Source organism: Anarhichas minor, unplaced genomic scaffold, assembly GCF_050575085.1.
Source record: "Anarhichas minor isolate MPS153535 unplaced genomic scaffold, ASM5057508v1 ptg000014l, whole genome shotgun sequence".
Classification (NCBI taxonomy): domain Eukaryota; kingdom Metazoa; phylum Chordata; class Actinopteri; order Perciformes; family Anarhichadidae; genus Anarhichas; species Anarhichas minor.
Window position 1 is genome coordinate 15287780 of NW_027466460.1, and position 20760 is coordinate 15308539.

Genomic DNA, 20760 nt, shown 5'->3' on the forward strand with positions numbered 1-20760 from the left:
GCACCGACGAGGATCATTTTACTGCACAATGAATACTTTTACGACTTTAAGTACATTTTTGCTGATACATACTTTTACTTACGGTTTGAATGGAGGACTTTTAATTGTAGTGCAGTATTTTCACAGTGTGGTATTAGTACTTTTACTTTAGTAAAATATCCGAGTACTTCTTCGGTGCATACATCCTACCATCATTTCCATCATTGTTCTTTTACAGGTGTTGATGCAACTGTATGATCACTTAGAGACCGCAATTGTATGACGTTATACAAACAGGTGTTTCTATTGTTTAGTCCACCCCATTTATATTAATGAGGGTCGGCTAAATAACAGAAGCTCTGTATAAAAGAATACAAGCCTAGGACTGCAACTTTGATCCTTGAATGGAGCATAACTCCTCAGTGTTTGTTATACATGTGGAATTTAGTTCAAGGATGAGTCTGTTCCTAGAATTACTATCATAACCAGCTGATCCACACTTGAAGACTGTTTACTCTACACCTATAAATTCCTAATAATAAAAACTGCGTTAACGCGCAATAATATAATTGTCGGCGTTAATTAATTAATGCATTAACGCGATAACGCATTAACTTGCCCAGCCCTAATACAAATATAAATTCCTCGCCTCTGGCAATCACCCTTTTCCCTGCATTTCCATCATATCCTATGAAAAACAAAACCTGTGTTCCTTCAGAAAGCTAACAGTACCCTCACCTGTGCTCCCTCACCCAGGCTCAGTACTCCTTTTAATGTGCATTCATGCACCCCTTTTTTGCCACATTCGGTTGATTCTTTTCCCCAAATAATACACTTGACGTCTGCTTTACTGACACTAATGTGCAGATCTGTGTTTCCTGTCTTTAAAGCCCTCTTTGCCAACTCATCCGCCCTCTCATTCCCACTCACCCCTACATGCGCTGGAACCCACAGGAATGTAACCTGACCTCCCTGATTAGTTATTCTTCTGGTTGACTGGAGGACTTCATGCAGTATATGAGGCGACTGTGGTAGAGCAGGGTGGAATCAGAGGATCGGCGGTTCGATCCCCGGCTCCAATAGTCCATGTCGATGTGTTGCCGCCCCATATCCTGTCTCAGGTTTCTCAGGACCATCCGTGTAAAATCATGATACTCTTTCATTACATAATATTCAAATGCACTTACCAAATCAACTTCATCTTTTTCTTTCCTTTTCAACCTCTAACAAATACCAGTCTATGTCAGGCCACACAAGCATCCATGGAGCCACCACCAGGTAAACTACTGAGGGGCTTATCCTCCGATCAAACACTTCAGATTCTCTTGCAATGTCATTGTCTATCCGACCAAAGTGATCCCTCTGACTCCTCCCTCTCTCCCAGACCACCTGAAACGCTCCTTTTGCAGGGTGAGAATCATTGTGTCTCTGTAAATTAGCCCAGTAGTTTGCCATCAGTTGCTTTCTCCTTAAATCCAGCGGTGTGTTTCCCATTTCTACCTGCAGGGCCGGTTCTGCTGCAACTTGGTGGGTAACCTACAAAATAAAAGCCTCTATAAATTATTCTCATCTTAAGTTACCTTCCATCTTTTCCTTATGTAATGGGTGTGGGTTGGACATGGAAAAAAGAAAACTCAATTGATTGTTTTCAGACATTTATTTACTTCTGCAGAAGACAAAATTCAACCCATTAACTGCCTTCTGATCTTTTTCTGCTCCTCTGCTCCCTCAGCAATAAGTAAAATGACAATGTGTGATTTCATTCTTGTTTTTTTACATTTAGATACATTATTTTGATATTACAGTATGTACTAAGCTCAGGATGCACATTAATAGAGAAGGGATATTAAAATTACCAGGAAAATATCTAACCTAAATCATAACAACACATTTCCTCAAAACTATTAAAAACAATATATACAAGAGGAGAAACAGGGACACCTGGTGGGTAAAGTGAAAAGGTGCGTAGGACTGGGTGACTAAACAGAGACAACAGAAACTATAACATTACACAAAGGAAAACACACACTTGCAGAAGTCAATGCATCAACACATGAATTGTCTTCTGGTACTTTTCTATAGTTCTGGATCTAAACATGCAAAATAACTTTATACAAGAAGATATTTACATCAGCAAAACTTGTATTCTAACGGTAAAAACAACACTATAAAGCTGGGTAATGTTATAATATTAACAGAAAGCAAAGTGTCTTGAATGTTACACCCTTCCAATAAATCACCTTAACGTGGTTTAGGGCTGTGTGTGTGACCTGTGACCTCAGACCAAGAATTCACTCAACATCTGAAAAGAGTTGTGGCATCTGGGCCGAAAAAAGGGAAACCGGGGCCACTTTCTGGAGCCAGACCTGGGAGTGGAGCTTGCTGGTGAGGGTCTGGTTTCCGGGACATGAGACATATGGTTCGACCAGGAACAACCCGAAAAATCTACATCGAGCCTCCGCCCTATGGGCCCACCGCTCGAAGGGATATGCAGAGGGGTGATTGGGTAGAAGAGCTAAAGGGATTATTTCCTGTGTGAGTTTTCATGTGTAGCTTTAGAGCTCTGTTGCGCATAAATCTTTTATCACAAACTGAGCAGCTGAAAGGTTTCTCTCCTGTGTGGATTCTCATGCGTTTCCTAAAACTTTTGTTTTGTGCTGAATTACAAACTCAGAACAAATGTATGATTGAAGGATTGCCTCCGCACGGCTCTCAATATGGCAACAAGGGTGCAACAGTTCACACAACATTTTCTTCCAGGTGAGCGTGCCCCGGACCCCTCTAGAAAACCAACACTAACTAGAAAATAAAAACTCAATTAGTCTACTGGATCAAACTAAAGACAGTACTAAGCTCCCTGCCAACGTGAGGAGGCGTCACCTTAAACAAAGCATGGATCTCTCAGAGCAATCAAGGTTAATTGTGTCACTAATCACAAGCGGGGGCTAATTGTGTGTGAGGACAGGGTTTTGAGGGAAACAATTCAAAATCTGAAGGTGGAATCAATAAGCAATGCTCTCAAATTAAAACAACATGCTTTTGAATAAAGATAGGAAAAAAGCACCATATTTCTTCCCCTGCATTATGTGCCATGTGGTGTGTCAGATTTACCTTTTGTATACAAACAGAACCACTAAAGCCGGTTGTCTCGTGTATGATTAATTATGTGTGACTTCAGAGATGACTTGTGCCGAAATCTTTTATCACAAACAGAGCAGCTGAAAGGTTTCTCTCCTGTGTGGGTTCTCATGTGTATCTGTAAATGTGAACGATCGTTAAAAGATTTCTTACAGACTGAGCAGCTGAAAGATTTCTCTCCTGTGTGGGTTCTCATGTGTCTCTTTAAATTTGAACGATCGTTAAAAGATTTCTTACAAACTTTGCAGCTGAAAGGTTTCTCTCCTGTGTGGATTCTCATGTGAGTCTGTAAATTTGAACAATCGTTAAAAGATTTCTTACAAACTGAGCAGCTGAAAGATTTCTCTCCTGTGTGGATTCTCATGTGCATCTGTAAATGTGAACGCCGGTTAAAAGATTTCTTACAAACTGAGCAGCTGAAAGGTTTCTCTCCTGTGTGGGTTCTCATGTGTCTCTTCAGATCTCCACTCTTGCCAGTTGTTTTCCCACACTCAGAGCATGTAAACAGTTTCTCACCAGCACTACATCTTGAATCACTGACGTGGACTTCATCAGGTTTCAAAGAGTTTAAACCTGACTGACGTTCTCTGGTCTCCTTCCAATCACCACTGTCATCAGTGTCAGAAGATTCTCCAGTCTTCTCATTATCTGATTCTGGATGTCTATCTGGATCTGAGTTCCTGTCTGGTTCTCCACAGTCCTCTCCATCAGCATCTGTTTCCATCTGTTCAGTTTGTCTTTGATGAAGCTGTGAGGACTGAGCTTCCTCTTCATCATCTTCACTCTTCACAGGAGTGAATGAGAACTTGACATCAGCTTCCTCAAGACCTTGAAGCTGCTCTCCCTCCTGACTGGTCCAGAGTTCTTCCTGTTCCTCTTTAATGTGTGGGGGCTCTGGGTCCTCCTGTTCCTCTTTAATGTGTGGGGGTTCTGGGTCCTCCTGTTCCTCTTTAATGTGTGGGGGCTCTGGGTCCTCCTGTTCCTCTTTCATGTGTGGGGGCTCTGGGTCCTCCTGGTCCAGACTGGAGCTCCACTCCTGCTGCTCAGGGGGAACCTCTTCTTTAACCACCAACAGCTGCTGGACATCTGCAGGAAAACAGTAAACACACACAGAGACGTTACAAAGAAATATTAGTGTTGATCAAATAGTCTCCTGTAGATACTTTTTTTTCCTGCCATCATTCCCTCTTACACTCCCTGTGCACAGTTACCAAACAGACATGCCGACACAAATTGTAAAGACACAACACACCAGCAGCGATGAGGTCATTGTAATGTTTCTGTATTGTAATTATGACCCAGACGAACAACGACTTGATGCACTGCAACAGGCTTTTATTCCGAGCTTCGTATACACGCTGTTCATGCGGTCTTGCTGACTGACTGTGTATATCTTGTCCTGCCCACAAAGTGGCGTGGTTCTATTGTGAACATCACAGTCATCAAAAGTTTACATGGTAAAAAAGTGTGGCACTACCCAACATTGTTAAGTATTCAAAGAACCTGCATCTTCCATAAAGTGCGGCTGAGATGTGATCATGTGGGCAGTTATAGTTGACTAATGTACGTAAACCTGCCACCGTAGAAACAGTGGATAGAACCTTCAGAAGCAGCCACAACGTAACCGTGGACGTGCATCATCGGTGCACTCCGTTTCTGAACCAATAGCACTCCACCTTGGTAGTCAGCCGTAGAGAACATCCATGTAAAGATGATGAAACTGAAATGTGACAATAACAACAATGACACAATCTCAACGAATAAACTTTGTCTAGAGACTGCTCTCAGGAACCTAGAGGTCAAGGTTGATCCCCCCCCCTGGCCCCAGGGTGGTCTCTGTTATTATTGATATATTTTAAATAGTGCTGGGCAAGTTAACGCGTTATTATCGCGTTAAAGCATTAATTAATTAACGCCGACAATTATATTATCGCGCGTTAACGCAGTCTTTTATTTATTTATTATTAAGCGACATTTTTAACACAAGAACCAGGCAGCAAGCAGTGAACAGCTGTGTTCATGTGGCGTCACTTCCTCCTCCCCCCCCCCCCCGGGTCCAGAACCCCTCCTACACTCCGTCACCGTCCTTCACTCTTGTCTCACAAACAGACACAGACACACACACACACACACACGCAAGCGTCTCGTTACAGATCAAACGTGACTGTTGTGAATTGGAGCTTCTCTTGAGGACCAAGACACGTCTTGTTTGAACGGAACACTTTACTGTCTGAACTGCAGTGTTACAGTGAACAGAAGACGCTCTTGCACCTGACATGTGGTTTTCTAGTATCGACATTGTTAGCGTCAAGAACACGTACCATTCTACTTCCTGTCTCTTCAAAGTAAAAGCACTTCCGTTTTCATGCTCTTCACAATAATATTAAATCATGCAATCAAACAGTGACAATATTAAAATACATATTGTCGAGTTTTTAAAGTGTTTTTGTTTGTAATATGTATAATAAGCATCATTTAGTTATCGCTACTGAGAATTTAACAAAGATAAAAAAAGAAGTAGATATGTTTGCAGTTTTCAAGGTGTATATTTAAATTGCATCTCTTACACACATGAAGATAAAGTTATGAACACCGGCTGAATATCTATTATCAGAATAATTATAACTGTATAACTGCTACTGTGTAAAGGGAATACTGCTGTTAAAAAGAACCTTATTTGTTTAAAGTGTTTGCAAACCAAATGTTATTGTACTTTTGTTCATATAGCAGTACTTTCAAGATAAAAGTGCGCAATAAAAGTGCGCTACTTTTGAATTCATTATTGAACTTTGCCATAACAATGCGATTAATCGCAATTAAATATTTTAATCGTTGCCCAGCAATAATTTTAAATAATCCTATTGATGTTAATAATTGTATGATTATCAATAATTTAATTCTTGCCGGTAACCAGGTCTGTATGCGTCATGATAACAAGGTCTATCTATGTTGTATGATTGTTTAATTCATTCTATCATTGATCAGGTTGTATTCAGTGATTTATATCCAACCGTTTGGTACCGTTCTGCAGCTGAGACAGTGCAGATTTAAAATATGGAAGAATTAAATAGACTATGGCCCTTTCTCAATATGCGTACTTCTCTGTACTTGTGAAACGTCATCAGTCTCAGCCAAAGTACTGTTCCAATTCAAAGTTCACATCAAGCCAGGTCCAAATGCCCGGATGTGGCTTGCTCCGCCCACTTTACCGGGGATGCATCGGAGGTGACTTGTCTAGACTTGGGACAGCCAAATATCCCAGAATGCATTTTGCACCAGCAACAGGAAACAATGGCGGAGGAGAAATCACACAACTGGAAGTTGAAACTTTTCGAAATACTACTGTTGCTAAGTCACGGAAAGTAATTTTAGGATGTTTTGAGGCGAGAAGTTAGTTGTTTAAGCATCAAATCTGTGTTCGGTTTGTCAAGATTCAGCCGATTTAAAAATCTGCTCCGACGATTTCGGAGATGTGAGGTGTTGCTAGCGGGACCGGCAGTAAACCAGCACCGGGGGCTCAGCGCTCATGTTACCCACCTAGAACTGCCTGATCTCGGCAGTAAACCACGCCAGCACCGAGGGCTCAGCACTCATGGCGCCCGCCTAGAAAAGCCTGATCTCGGCGAGTCTTTTTAAAACTTGTAGCTGGTATTAACGTCTCTGTAGCGTTTTCCTCGTCGGCAAAGAGTACAGCAATCCACATTATTGATCAAATATTGGTCTATTTCCGGGCTTTTGGGGGCTATCAAAGTACCCGTAACATAGCACTACGAATAGACGAGCATTACATTTCAAGCGCCGGCTGACGTGACCGAGGTTCTTCGGATAACGGGTCACTTGACCGCAGAGAGTGGTTCGGTGTTCCCGCCATACGCTGCACCCCCTTTTCGGTGTATCAATGGACCCACATAATATAATATTTGAATCAACTCTTATGTGACCATGAACATATTAATCATTTTAGAATTCAACATGCTGCAAAAACCACGTGGCGTTATGAAAGACAACAAACTTTACTTTACCAGTTAGTCGCTGGTTGACTAAACATCTCAGTATTTGGACTTCAGACATTTTCACAAGAACACAGACACGTTTCCTCCAGACAAACTCCGGAAGATATACCGAGACGGACTGTTGTGCGTTAATAAAAGGTCCGAGTAGCACCAACAAGCTTGTGATCATTTAGTTCCACATGTAAATACAAAAAGTATGAGGTGACCGTAACAGTTGTACTTGTATAATATAATTGCTAAAATATATAGTATTATAACGAAGCATAAGAACTATTTAAACATTGAGGTAACATTTGTCTATTCGATGTCTGCAATATTATATATGTATTTTAACAACTCTCACTTGATGCACTGTTTCTATTTTAAACTTTATGTTTATTGGTTGTTGACTCTGGCTTCTGGTTTTTTCTTCAGTACTTCTTTTTCATTTAAGATATATATATTTTATATTCATTGGATTAAAAACTGGCAGTTTAGAAACATTGTTTATAGAAGACTCCAACTCTGATAGAGTAGATCTTTACAAACCTGACCTCCCTGATTAGTTATTCTTCTGGTTGACTGGAGGACTTCATGCAGTATATGGGGCGACTGTGGTAGAGCAGGGTCGAATCAGAGGATCGGCGGTTCGATCCCCGGCTCCAATAGTCCATGTTGATGTGTCCTCGATGCCTACAGTGTCTGAATGTTGTATGAATGTTAGTTAGTCCTGATGGGCAGGTGACACCTTGCATGGTAGCCCCTGCTATCAGTGTGTGAATGTGTGAATGATGACATGTAGTGTTAAAGCACTTTGAGTGGTCGGAAGACTAGAAAAGCTCGACACAAGTACAGTCCATTCACCATTTATCTTGACGACTGTTTGAATGAAAAGACCTTAAACTTGCTATAGGGCTGAAGATGAGTCGGAGCAAATCAACACCTTTTCCTGTCTAGTTATTTCCCCCCATCATAGTAAAACCAGCACTGACATTATCTCCACTGTGTAAACCCCAAAATGATGAGATGATCTTCTGTTGATTCCTCTTCCTTTAGCTGGTGTTGCCGCCCCATATCCTGTCACTCCTGTCTCAGGTTTCTTAGGACCATCTGTGTAAAATCACGATACTCTTTCATTACATAATATTCAAATGCACTTACCAAATCAATTTCATCTTTTTCTTTCCTTTTCAACCTCTAACAAATACCAATCTATGTCAGGCCACACAAGCGTCCATGGAGACACCACCGGATAAACTACTGATGGGCTTATCCTCCGCTCAAACACTTGAGATTATCTTGCAATGTCATTGTCTACCCGACCAAAGTGATCCCTCTGACTCCTCCCACTCTCCCAGACCACCTGAAACTCTCCTTTCGCAGGGTGAGAATCATTGTCCCTGTAAATTAGCCCAGTAGTTTACCATCAGTTGCTTTCTCCTGAAATCCAGCGGTGTGTTTCCCATTTCTACCTGCAGGGCAGGTTCTGCTGCAACTTGGTGGGTAACCTACAAAATAAAAGCCTCTATAAATTATTCTCATCTTAAGTTATCTTCCATCTTTTCCTTATGTAATGGGTGTGGGTTGGACATGGAAAAAAGAAAACATAATTGATTGTTTTCAGACATTTATTTACTTCTGCAGAAGACAAAATTCAACCCATTAACTGCCTTCTGATCTTTTTCTGCTCCTCTGCAATAAGTAAAATGACAATGTGTGATTTCATTCTTGTTTTTTACATTTAGATACATTATTTTGATATTACAGTATGTACTAAGCTCAGGATGCACATCACTAGAAAAGGGATATTATATTACCAGGAACACATCTAACCTAAATCATAACAACACATTCCCTCAAAACCATTAAAAACAATATATACAAGAGGAGAAACAGGGACACCTGGTGGGTAAAGTGAAAAGGTGCGTTGGACTGAGTGACTAAACAGAGACAACAGAAACTATAACATTACACAAAGGAAAACACACACTTGCAGAAGTCAATGCATAAACGCATGACTTGACTTCTGGTATTTTTCTGCAATTCTGGATCTAAACATGCAAAATAACTTTATACAAGAAGATATTTACATCAGCAAAACTTATTTTAACAGTAAAAACAACACTGTGAAGCTGGGTAACGTTATAATATTACGTGAAAGCAACGTGTCTTGAATGTTACATCCTTCCAATAAATCACCTTAACGTGGTTTAGGGACGTGTGTGTGACCTGTGTTCTCAGACCAAGAATTCACTGACCATCTGAAAAGAGTTGTGGCAGCTGGGCCAAAAAAAGGGAAACCGGGGCCCCTTTCGGGAGCCAGACCTGGGAGTGGAGCTTGCTGGTGAGGGTCTGGTTTCCGGGACATGAGACATATGGTTCGACAAGGAACAACCCGAAAAATCTACATTGAGCCGCCGCCCTATGGGCCCAACGCTCGAAGGGATATGCGGAGGGGTGATTGGGTAAAAGGGCTGAAGGGATTCTTTCCTGTGTGAGTTTTCATGTGTACCTTTAGATCTCTGTTGCGCATAAATCTTTTATCACAAACTGAGCAGCTGAAAGGTTTCTCTCCTGTGTGGGTTCTCATGTGTTTCTTAAAATTTGTTATGTTCTGAATTACAAAATCAGAACAAATTATGATTGAAGAATCGCCGCTGCACGACTCTCAATATGGCAACAAGGGTGCAACAGTTCACAACAACATTTTCTTCCAGGTGAGTGTGCCCCGGACCCCTCTAGAAAACCAACACTAACTAGAAAATAAAAACTCAATTAGTCTCCTGGATCAAACTAAAGACAGTACTAAGCTCCCTGCCAACGTGAGGAGGCGTCACCTTAAACAAAGCATGGATCTCTCAGAGCAATCAAGGTTTATTGTGTCACTAATCGCAAGCGGGGGCTAATTGTGTGTGAGGACAGGGTTTTGAGGGAAACAATTCAAAATCTGAACGTGGAATCAATACACAACGCTCTCAAATTAAAACATGCTTTTTCTTCCCCTGCATTATGTGCCATGTGGTGTGTCAGATTTACCTTTTGTATACAAACAGAACCACTAAAGCCGGTTGTCTCTTGTATGAGTAATTATGTGTGACTTCAGAGCTGACTTGTGCCGAAATCTTTCATCACACACTGAGCAGCTGAAAGGTTTCTCTCCTGTGTGGGTTCTCATGTGTTTCTTTAAATTTGAACAATCGTTAAAAGATTTCTTACAAACTGAGCAGCTGAAAGGTTTCTCTCCTGTGTGGGTTCTCATGTGCATCTGTAAATGTGAACACTGGTTGAAAGATTTATCACACACTGAGCAGCTGAAAGGTTTCTCTCCTGTGTGGATTCTCATGTGTATCTTTAAATTTGAACAAAAATTAAAATATTTCTTACAAACTGAGCAGCTGAAAGGTCTCTCTCCTGTGTGGGTTCTCATGTGTCTCTTCAGATCTCCACTCTTGCCAGTTGTTTTCCCACACTCAGAGCATGTAAACAGTTTCTCACCAGCACTACATCTTGAATCACTGACATGGACTTCATCAGGTTTCAAAGAGTTTAAACATGACTGCCGTTCTCTGGTCTCCTTCCAATCACCACTGTCATCAGTGTCAGAAGAGTCTCCATTGTCATCAGTATCTGGTTCTGGATGTCTATCTGGATCTGAGTTCCTGTCTGGTTCTGGTCCTCCACAGTCCTCTCCATCAGCTTCTGTTTCCATCTGTTCAGTTTGTCTTTGATGAAGCTGTGAGGACTGAGCTTCCTCTTCATCATCTTCAGTCTTCACAGGAGTGAATGAGAACTTGATACGAGCCTCCTCCAGCCCTTGAAGCTGCTCTCCCTCCAGACTGGTCCAGAATTCTTCCTGTTCCTCTTTAATGTGTGGGGGCTCTGGGACCTCCTGTTCCTCTTTAATGTGTGGGGGCTCTGGGTCTTTCTGTTCCTCTTTAATGTGTGGGGGCTCTGGGTCCTCCTGTTCCTCTTTAATGTGTGGGGGCTCTGGGTCCTCCTGTTCCTCTTTAATGTGTGGGGGCTCTGGGACCTCCTGTTCCTCTTTAATGTGTGGGGGCTCTGGGTCCTCCTGTTCCTCTTTAATGTGTGGGGGCTCTGGGTCCTCCTGGTCCAGACTGGAGCTCCACTCCTGCTGCTCAGGGGGAACCTCTTCTTGACCCACCAACAGCTGCTGGACGTCTGCAGGAAAACAGTAAACACACACAGAGACGTTACAAAGAAATATTAGTGTTGAGCAAATAGTCTCCTGTAGATACACTTTTTTTCCTGCCATCATTCCCTCTTACACTCCCTGTGCACAGTTACCAAACACACATGCCGACACAAATTGTAAAGACACAACGCACCAGCAGCAATGAGGTCATCAATAGTTTACATGGCAAAAAAGTGTGGCACTACCAACATTGTTAAGAAGTGTTCAAAAAACCTGCATCCTCCATAAAGTCCGGCTGAGATTTGATCATGTGGGCAGTTATAGTTGACTAATGTACGCTGCACCCCCTTTCCAGTGTATCAATGGACCTAGATAATAATATGCAGTGCCTTGCATAAGTATTCACCCCCCTTGTACTTTTCTACATTTTGTCATGGTATAACCACAGATTCTAATTTATTTCATTGGGATTTTATGTAATGGACCAACACAAAATAGTCCATCATTTGGAAGTCGGGGGAAAGTTTACATGGATTTCAAAATGATTTACAAATAAAAATCTGAAAAGTGTTGAGTGCATATGTATTCACCCCCTTTGCTGTATAACCCCTAACAAAGATCTGGTGCGACCAATTGCCTTCACAAGTCACATTTGCAAGTCACATAATTAGTAGATAGGGTCCACCTGTCTGAAATTTTATCTCAGTATAAATAAACTTGTTCTGTGAAGGCCTCAGAGTTTGTTAGAGAGCATTACTGAACAAACAGCATCATGAAGACCAAGGAGCTCACCAAACAGGTCAGGGGTAAAGTTTTGGAGAAGTATGAAGTAGGGTTAGGTTATAAAAAAACATCCCAAGCTTTGAACATCTCACGGAGCACCATAAAATCCATCATCAGAAAATGGAAAGAATAAACCACAAACCACAAACAAGACCATGAACATATGAATCATTTTAGAATCAAACAAGCTGCAAAATCCACGTGGTGTTATCAAAGAGAACAAACTTTAAGTGTAAATATTGTAATGTCGAAGTCAAAATGGCAGGCTAGTGTGAGGTGGTGCAAGGAAATTCACAAAAACAGGAAACAATCAAAAGGTTCCCAAAAAAAAAGGTCACGTTTTATTCTTCAGGTGACTTACATACCCACACCTGTGGCGAGGCCTTCTGGGAGTTGTAGTTTGTGCCTCGGCAGCCATTTTGTGATGTGGCTGCTGATCATTGAAGGGAATGTAGCCCCAATCAACGAAGTCTCACTCCAAACTACATTGAAACGTTATCAGCTGGAGCATAAAGATATACATTAACAAATTAAAGCTGCAAGCAGCATTGATCGGGCCCTTGCATATTCACGGACATCGAGGGTACTGGCAGGACTCTGGTTGATGCGGCCATGCATTTCTGTGACCATCATACACTGCGTGCACGAGTTAAACAGTAATTCATGTGTCGACCAATGGCGTAGCCAGGTCATTTTGCCAGTCTTAAGCCTTGAATGTTTTGAGTGTACCTCCGAATGCAACCATAACTGTAAGCCTGAACTGAATGTGTGTGAACGCGCTTCAGTGTTAGTAACACTGTCAAAGTAAATGCAGGTCGTTTGTTTGTGCAGGTAGCTCTGACAATCACTGCTGAGTGACTTAAAGCTGGAAGAGTCGAGGAGAAATAGGAGAATGTTTAGTTCCATGTGGAAAAACAAATCTTTCTGTAAAGAAATAAGTTTAAGCCAAAAGGTGAGCCAATGTAGAATAATCTATCATATGAATTAGGTTGGGTGCAGCTTAATTTTATTAAACAAGCTTCACGTTCCATGAAATTACTTTACATTACAGCCTAGCTCCAAAATGAACAAAAACAATTAAATTTACCATTAATGAAAACTCCACTTACAAGCGCGATTTGGAAACCTTTTTAATATAATTTCCGCTCTCCAAACATCTTAGTTTGCACATATTTAGATCAGAGAACTCTTTTTCTGGTGGTGTGCCCACGAACCCTTTCAATAAGTTCCGTGTTTGGACCGCTGTATTTTTTTAAGTCTGCATGCGATACATCTGCTTACCAAATTTTATACATCTAGGCGAAACGTACTGCGAGGGCTGCATCGTCAAAATTGTGTAGAGGGCGCTATCGAGCCGACTTGCCACTCTGAAGCATTAACAAAATTCAAAAAGGCTGACTTCCGCTTGGGTTTAGAGCATGGACCCCTCAGACTTATTTTTAAGTCCAAATGTAATACATGTGCCTACCAAATTGTGTAAATCTATGTGAAACGTACTGAGAGGGCTGCTTTGTCGAAGTTTTGTCGGGGAGCTATCGAGCTGAATTGCCACTCTCAAGCATTGAAACCATAATATGTAACAACATTTTTGGCTTTAAATCTGTGTGCCAATTTTTCTTATGTTTCGAGCATTTTTAGACCCTCAAAAGAACTTTCGTTTTTCACGGCGAACACTGCATCGTCAAGGCAACGGCATTCGACGAAACATCAAAAGCTTCATGAACTGGCATTATGAACTTCTTACATTTGTGCGGAACTATGTTTATCTGATTTACCTACTAAGACAAACAAGCCAAAGTATAGAAACTTTAACTTCCTCTTACCAGTAGGTGGCGCTATGACAATTATACATAATTGGCCTGTGGATGTCTTCAGGAGTGGACTTTAATCAAACGTGAAATCGGGAAAAGAGCTGACCATCAGTTTATTCATTCATTGCGAAGGATCGAAATTTGCCGAGCTGCCACGTCGCCGTCCTTTAATGAATTCTTACAATCTTCACAATGAAGCATTATCAAAGTCTTAGAGCTTTTCTGACAACATTTTAGAGGAATGTGATTAGTCTGTGAGGAGCAGGATGTCACAGTAGACAACGTATAACTTCCTGTTGCCACTAGGTGGCGCTATTACTACGATTCTAAATTGTCATGTAGATGTGTTCCGGGTCACAATGTTATGACATATGAGAAATTTGGAGCAGATTAGACAATGTATGGCCGAGTTACAACAACTTCCTGTTTCATGGCGAACGGTGTTTTTTTGCCGCCATGCCACGGAGACATAGTTCGATAACTTTTTGATCTTTGAGTAACTTTTAACAGCCACGGTCTCAAGAGCATACTGACTGAATCTGAAGTCAATAGGGTGAAATCTGTAGGATGAGTTTGTTAAAGTACGGCGCCTTGAAATGGTCAAAGAACGTCATCAAATTCAAAATGGCCGACTTCCTGTTTGGTTTAGTGAATAACTCCAAGTGGATTTTTTGTACGTCTCATCTTGTTACACATACCTACCAAATTTCATACAGCTTGGTGAAAGCCAATGTTGGGGTTACTCAAAAGGGGGCGCTAACGAGCCAATTTGTCATACAATTCTGGACACCTCCCATTTGTAGGCCAGGTCATTGCCTCGGGTAAGTAGACCAACCAGAGCAGTGTCATCTGAGAACTTCTGGATGTTACAGGACAGGCCTGTAGTCAGCTGTATAAAGTGAGAATAAAAAGTGGATAAAACTGTTCCCTGTGGTGCTCCAGTTTTAGTTAAGATAGTGTCAGACAGTTTTTTATCAAGCCTGACAAACTGTGGTCGAGACAAAAGGTAATCCAAAACCCAAGCAATAGTTGTATTGTGCAGTTTAAAAGTCATACGTTTTTTAGCTAAAAGGTGCGGTTGGATTGTATTAAAAGCACTGGAAAATTCAAAGAACATGATCCTAACAGAGCTGGCAGTTCTTGCAAGATGACTATAAATACTGTGGAGCATAAAAAGTAGTGCATCATCTACCCCTACACCCTTCCTGTACGCAAACTGCAGAGGATCTTGGAAGACCGAGACCCGTCTACTCAGGTGACCCAGGACAACCCTTTCAAAACATTTCATTATATGCGACGTCGGGGCTATAGGTCTGAGGTTAGTAAGAATATGACTCCTCACACTGTTTTTCTTTGGGATTGGAACTAAACAAGATGTTTTCCACATTACTGGAATTTTTGATGAAGACAGAGACAAGGAAAAGATAAAATGAAGGACTGAGCACAGCTGGTCAGCACAGACCTTAAGGGTGCGTGGATGGACACCGTCAGGGCCTGCTGCCTTGTTAACCTTAAGGCGCTTTAGCTGCTGTCAAACCTCCTCAACATTTAGTACAGTAGTAGTACAGTAGTAGTAGTTACATATTGAACACAAGCGTCATTGACCCATTTGGCCACAAGAGGGAGTTTACCTTGAAGTGAGCGCTTCTGTCAGCAGTAAACTAATGCAGGGCACATACATACGTTTTATCTATCACCACAGGTATAGAGATGTTTTCCTCAGTTTTCTTTTGAAAATATATTTTTCTGAATTTATAAATCCATTGTGCAATGAAATTCGTTAGCATAGCCGTCATTCACCCCAGTTTAGTCTGCTGGTGTAGTTGCCATGGCAACAACTGCCAACTGATGTTAGCCTACGTTAGCTTAGCTTAATACAAACGAGTAGCCATACTATTACAATTCGGCTTTTTGTTATTAAACCAATTACAACTACCAACAGTCATACCTTCAAGGGCCTTAATGTATTGTCACATATTGTCAAATAACGAAAAATAAAGGCTAAAGTGCTGCGACACCTCTCCCACACAGTGGCAGCTGAGCTTGCAACAGGAAATGCCTCTACTAGCTGCCGCTGCCACGATTTGAGCTTGCCCTTTCTCCAAAGGCGGCGGCGGAGAAGTAAACATGAAGTGTAATTATGAATACTGATGTTAAATTAAGATGTGCTGAGTTTTCACTGTTAATTTACCATCTCGATTAAATGTTGATGGCTCCGTGACCAAGTTAAGCAAATGAGACAGAGGACAACAATGTAGAATAAAAGATGTTCACTTTCCCTAATATGTAGCTTGACAGAGTTCTCCATGTGTGCCCTGGTGTTCTCATCTTTCCTTACCTCCTCATCCCTCACTCCCGTTACTCTCCATGCTGGATCTGTCCCCGTTGGTTTAAAAAGCTAAATAATGCATTAGCATGACTGCATCCAGCTAGCCAAACCGTTCTGGTGTACAGGTACTAGAGAAGCTTCGCATGTACTGCTGGTCTGCTGTCTGATTGTGAGGTCAGGTTGATCTGGGATCAGCTCTTTCTCCGCCAAAGTTCTCCTCTCAAACGGGTCTTGGGGGAGTAGTGCTCGCGCTCGCCTGTAGAGACTAGTCCCGACGAAAACGCGCAATACAGATTTGGCCCCAAACTGAATCTATTTGAGGACGCTGATTGGCAAAATTGTAGCATGTCACATTTATACCTTTAATCAGCAATTGGCTAAACTGCTTCACGGACCCGCCAAAAGGTCCTCGTTCCGACAACGTCGGTGCTCGGGCCCTAATAAATAAAGTGAACGAACCTGCTCCGTGTAACCGCAGCTGAGGGTTGTAAACAGCGTCCAGCAGTTTCCGTTGTCGCTCGTTCTGCTCTTTTAAAGCAGAAACTTCCTCCTCGTACTCCGCGATCGTTCTTTCAAACACACCAAATATCTCTTCAGCAGCCGCAGTTAGTCGCTGGTTGACTAAACATCTCAGTATTTGGACTTTAGACATTTTCACTAAACCACAGACACGTTTCCTCCAGACAAACTCCGGAAGATATACCGAGACGGACTGTTGTGCGTTAGTAAAAGGTCCGAGTAGCACCAACAAGCTTGTGAACATTTAGTTCCACATGTAGTGGTGACCGTAACAGTTGTTCTTGTATAATTGTCAAGTCAAACAGGGTTTTTCTTTTATGTAAATAGATGAAATATAAATAACTGAAAAAGATCTAAGCTAATTGTAAATAAAATAAGAAGTAAAGCAGTTTGTAAAGTAATTAATACTGACAATCTGACTATTCAGAAAAGAAACAGGGCGGAACCAATCTGGCTAGAAATCTAGACACGCAGTGACACGCAGTAAATACGGTCCGGAATTGGACAAACACCGCACCAGAAGAGATCGCATGGTATTGAGATGTGCGATATGACTGTGCATCACTGACGAGTCTAAAAGTCCGGAGAGGCAGCCGGTAACAGAGCTGAACTTTGCAACACCTGAGAGACTTTGTAGCTGACGTGAAGATCACTGCCGTCACCAGTTGGTTAGCATTAGCATTAGCATTACGTCACGGGGATCTGTAGCAAATACGGCGATAGTTTAACCCTTTGTCGTATAATACCGTTGTTTGTTTATGATTGATTGTCCGGTAATGTTTTCTATCTGGTTGTAAATCATATGATGGTGGAAGCACGGTAGATGGTGATAGTTTAAGCGGTTTAATTGTTTGTTGATAGTATTATAAATACACATTACATACAACATTAACTGTATGTGCTTGTTAATATATCAGGGCATGTTTAGATTATAGAATGTGGCACTGGTGCTTTATTACTCAAACCATCATGAATGCTTTGCCTGTTTACATTAATTTGTATGTTGAATATGTGTTTTGTTTTCTGTGCTTTTTCCTATTTAAAGGTGTTTTACCTACACTACACTACACGACGCTACACTAAGTGGCTTAGTGATGAACAAACTACTATGCTGAACCTACCAAAATAAAAGGAGGGAAAAGAAAAGTTGTTTGGTCATTGAGTGAAATCCAGTTAGAAATCCTTCGGGTAGACTCATCGATCCCTCTCAAGTGGGGAAAGTGCACATGTTAACAACATAACTTGACAATAATATAATTGATCAAATGTATACAATTATAACGAAGCATATGAACTATTTAAACATTAACATACCGTTTGACTTTTCCATATCTACACCCTTGTATATGTATTTAATGTTCAACACTATATTATACTGTACATCCCAGACAATTTTATTCTTTGCACAGAAGACAAGCTACATTTTTTCATTCCAAGTATAAATAAACTGAAACTGAATGTCATCTTTATAAGAGCCAGGGTGTATAAAACAAACAAACTCCTCAACATCTCTCTATATACAATAAACACACAACTCTCACTTGATGTTCTGTATCTTTTTTAAACTTTATGTTTATTGGTTGTTGACTCTGGCTTCTGTTTTTTTCTTCAGTACTTTTTTTCATTTAAGATATATATATTTTATATTCACTGGATTAAAACCTGGCAGTTTAGAAACATTGTTTATAGAAGACTCCAACTCTGATAGAGTAGATGTTTACAAATGGTCACTGTTAACGTACAATCATGAAGAAATGCATGCTGGGTAGCTCCCGACTAGCAGATTTATACCTCACTAACACAAATCTGAACGAGACGCACACATGAAATCGTATGACAGCAGCCAAAGAGCTCTAATGACAGAATTTCATTATCTACTCTCTATTTTGGGTCAAGACTGTAACTTTAATGCTGATTTAAGTGTTTTTTTTTACTTGTTTGACAAGATGACACTTGTTTTGTACTTTATATAAATGTTAAATTCACTGAACTAGCAGAATTTTACTCTGAAATGATTATTTACTGCTCTTATGGCAAATAATAAGTGAGATACACACAATTACTATTTATTTATATGTTATTCTGTTGCATCAGTTATTAGATGTTGACTAACTGGAGCTCTTTATTGTGTTCATTTTGAAGGAAAACAAATACTTCAAGCATTTCTTTCCCCTCAAGATGAATACCGCATTAAAGAGATTTAATTTTCTTTGATTTAGTGAATGAAGTTGATATTCACTGAATGCAGGAAAAACCTGCATCCAGCTTATTGGTGCATTAGCGCCACCTTCTGCTCCGGAGAGTGGATCAGACAATAGACTGACAATATTTCACACAAAACAAACATCAAAAAATCTCCACACATACCACATTAACCTATATTTCATCCTCCATGTTTTACACTATAATATGTCGAGTCATAGTATAGTATAGTATGTCGAAGAAAGTCATTGTAGACTACACCTATAAAGTCTAAGACTCAGTACTCCAGACTGTCCTGCTTTCTGCCAACGACGACATTCCTGCTGCACAGTCACTGGATTCTTAACATAGCTTAAGGTGAGTGTGTATTTACACAGTTATGTGTTGTGTAGTGAGATTTCCATTTGTGAAGGTTTGTACTTTATTCACTCAATTAAAAACATCTGCTCAGGTGATACAAGCATCCACAAAAGCGCATGTCCTCTTTGGATGTGACCTTAATTTGACCTAAATTAGAAACAAATATCCTGGTGAAGGAGGTGAGCAGCATCCTCACCTTCTCTTTAATTAACTACCTCCACCTGGACATGGTGCACTGCGGCCTGAAGGGGGCAGTAGATGGCAGTGGTGGAAGAAGGAGTCTGGTCTATTTCTTGTATGAAAGAAGTAATGCACCAGTGTGTAGAAATACTCAAAATATTTCTTACACAAAAAGTAGTAATAATAATAATAAAGTATCAGTAATAAAATGTAAACCAAAAGTACGCATTATGCAGAATGGCCCATGTCACAATATGAGTAAAACTATTACTGATGTATTTATGTGTTCATCTGTTTAAAATTGCAGCTGGTAAAGATGGAGTTATTCCTATTTAGTCAATAACTGTACTTAAGTACAAATTCATGTTATATATACTTTACTTTCCATTTCATGAAACTTTCTCCTCCATTACATCTCAGAGGTAAATATTGTACTTTTTACGACATTTGTCTGACAGCTTTAGTTACGGTTCTTCATCTTCTTCCTGTCCAGTTTAAACCTGGTATCTCCAGATGTGTTGATGTTGAATGTTTGTGATAAACTGAAGGATGAAATGTTCCTTTCTGTGTTGATGAAATCCTCCTACTTCTTCAGATTAATAAACTCTTTAAAAATACTCTTGGATCAGCTGGAAAATACATCGTCACAAAGCTGAAAACAGGTTTGTTCTTTTCTGGAGATACGAGGTTCTCACAGGACAGAGACGTTACAAACATGATTTTATAGAATATGATGCATTGATGTAGATTAATCTAGTTAAAAACATGCACCGACGAGGATCATTTCACTGCACAATGAATACTTTTACGACTTTAAGTTCATTTTTGCTGATACATACTTTTACTTAAGGTTTGAATGGAGGACTTTAAATTGTAGTGGAGTATTTTCACAGTGTGGCAATCACCCTTTTACCATTTCCCTGCATTTCCATCATATCCTATGAAAAACAAAACCTGTGTTCCTTCAGAAAGCTAACAGTACCCTCACCTGTGCTCCCTCACCCAGGCTCAGTACTCCTTTTAATGAGCATTCATGATTCCTTTTTTGCCACATTCGGTTGATTGTTTTCCCCAAATCAACACTTGACGTCTGCTTTACTGACACTAATGTGCAGATCTGTGTTTCCTGATGTGTCTTCAATGCCTACAGTGTCTGAATGTTGTATGAATGTTAGTTAGTCCTGATGGGCAAGTGGCACCTTGCATGGTAGCCCCTGCTATCAGTGTGTGAATGTGTGAATGATGACATGTAGTGTTAAAGTGCTTTGAGTGGTCGGAAGACTAGAAAAGCTCGACACAAGTACAGTCCATTCA

General features: G+C 40.7%; 2 protein-coding genes across 3 annotated transcripts; both read right to left on the reverse strand.

Annotated features, from left to right (window-relative positions):
• Window positions 1–1621: 1621 nt before the first annotated feature.
• On the reverse strand, window positions 1622–7234 carry LOC142949924 (uncharacterized). 2 transcript variants are annotated; one of them, XM_076091813.1, is made up of 2 exons: window positions 7140–7234; window positions 1622–4203 (listed from the first exon to the last, which is right to left on the reverse strand). In XM_076091813.1, the coding sequence occupies exons 1-2, from the start codon at window positions 7186–7188 to the stop codon at window positions 3113–3115; spliced, it is 1140 nt and encodes a 379-aa protein (XP_075947928.1). In that variant the 5' UTR covers window positions 7189–7234; the 3' UTR covers window positions 1622–3112. The 2 variants fall into 2 exon arrangements, with proteins under 2 accessions (XP_075947928.1, XP_075947929.1); XM_076091814.1 differs by lacking the exon at window positions 7140–7234 and adding an exon at window positions 6216–6295.
• Window positions 7235–7830: 596 nt separating this feature from the next.
• LOC142949922 (uncharacterized) lies at window positions 7831–16892 on the reverse strand. The gene is made up of 4 exons (XM_076091809.1): window positions 16645–16892; window positions 12411–12527; window positions 10494–11288; window positions 7831–8617 (listed from the first exon to the last, which is right to left on the reverse strand). Exons 1-4 carry the CDS (start codon window positions 16835–16837, stop codon window positions 8517–8519), a joined length of 1206 nt encoding a protein of 401 aa, XP_075947924.1. The 5' UTR covers window positions 16838–16892; the 3' UTR covers window positions 7831–8516.
• Window positions 16893–20760: the final 3868 nt, after the last annotated feature.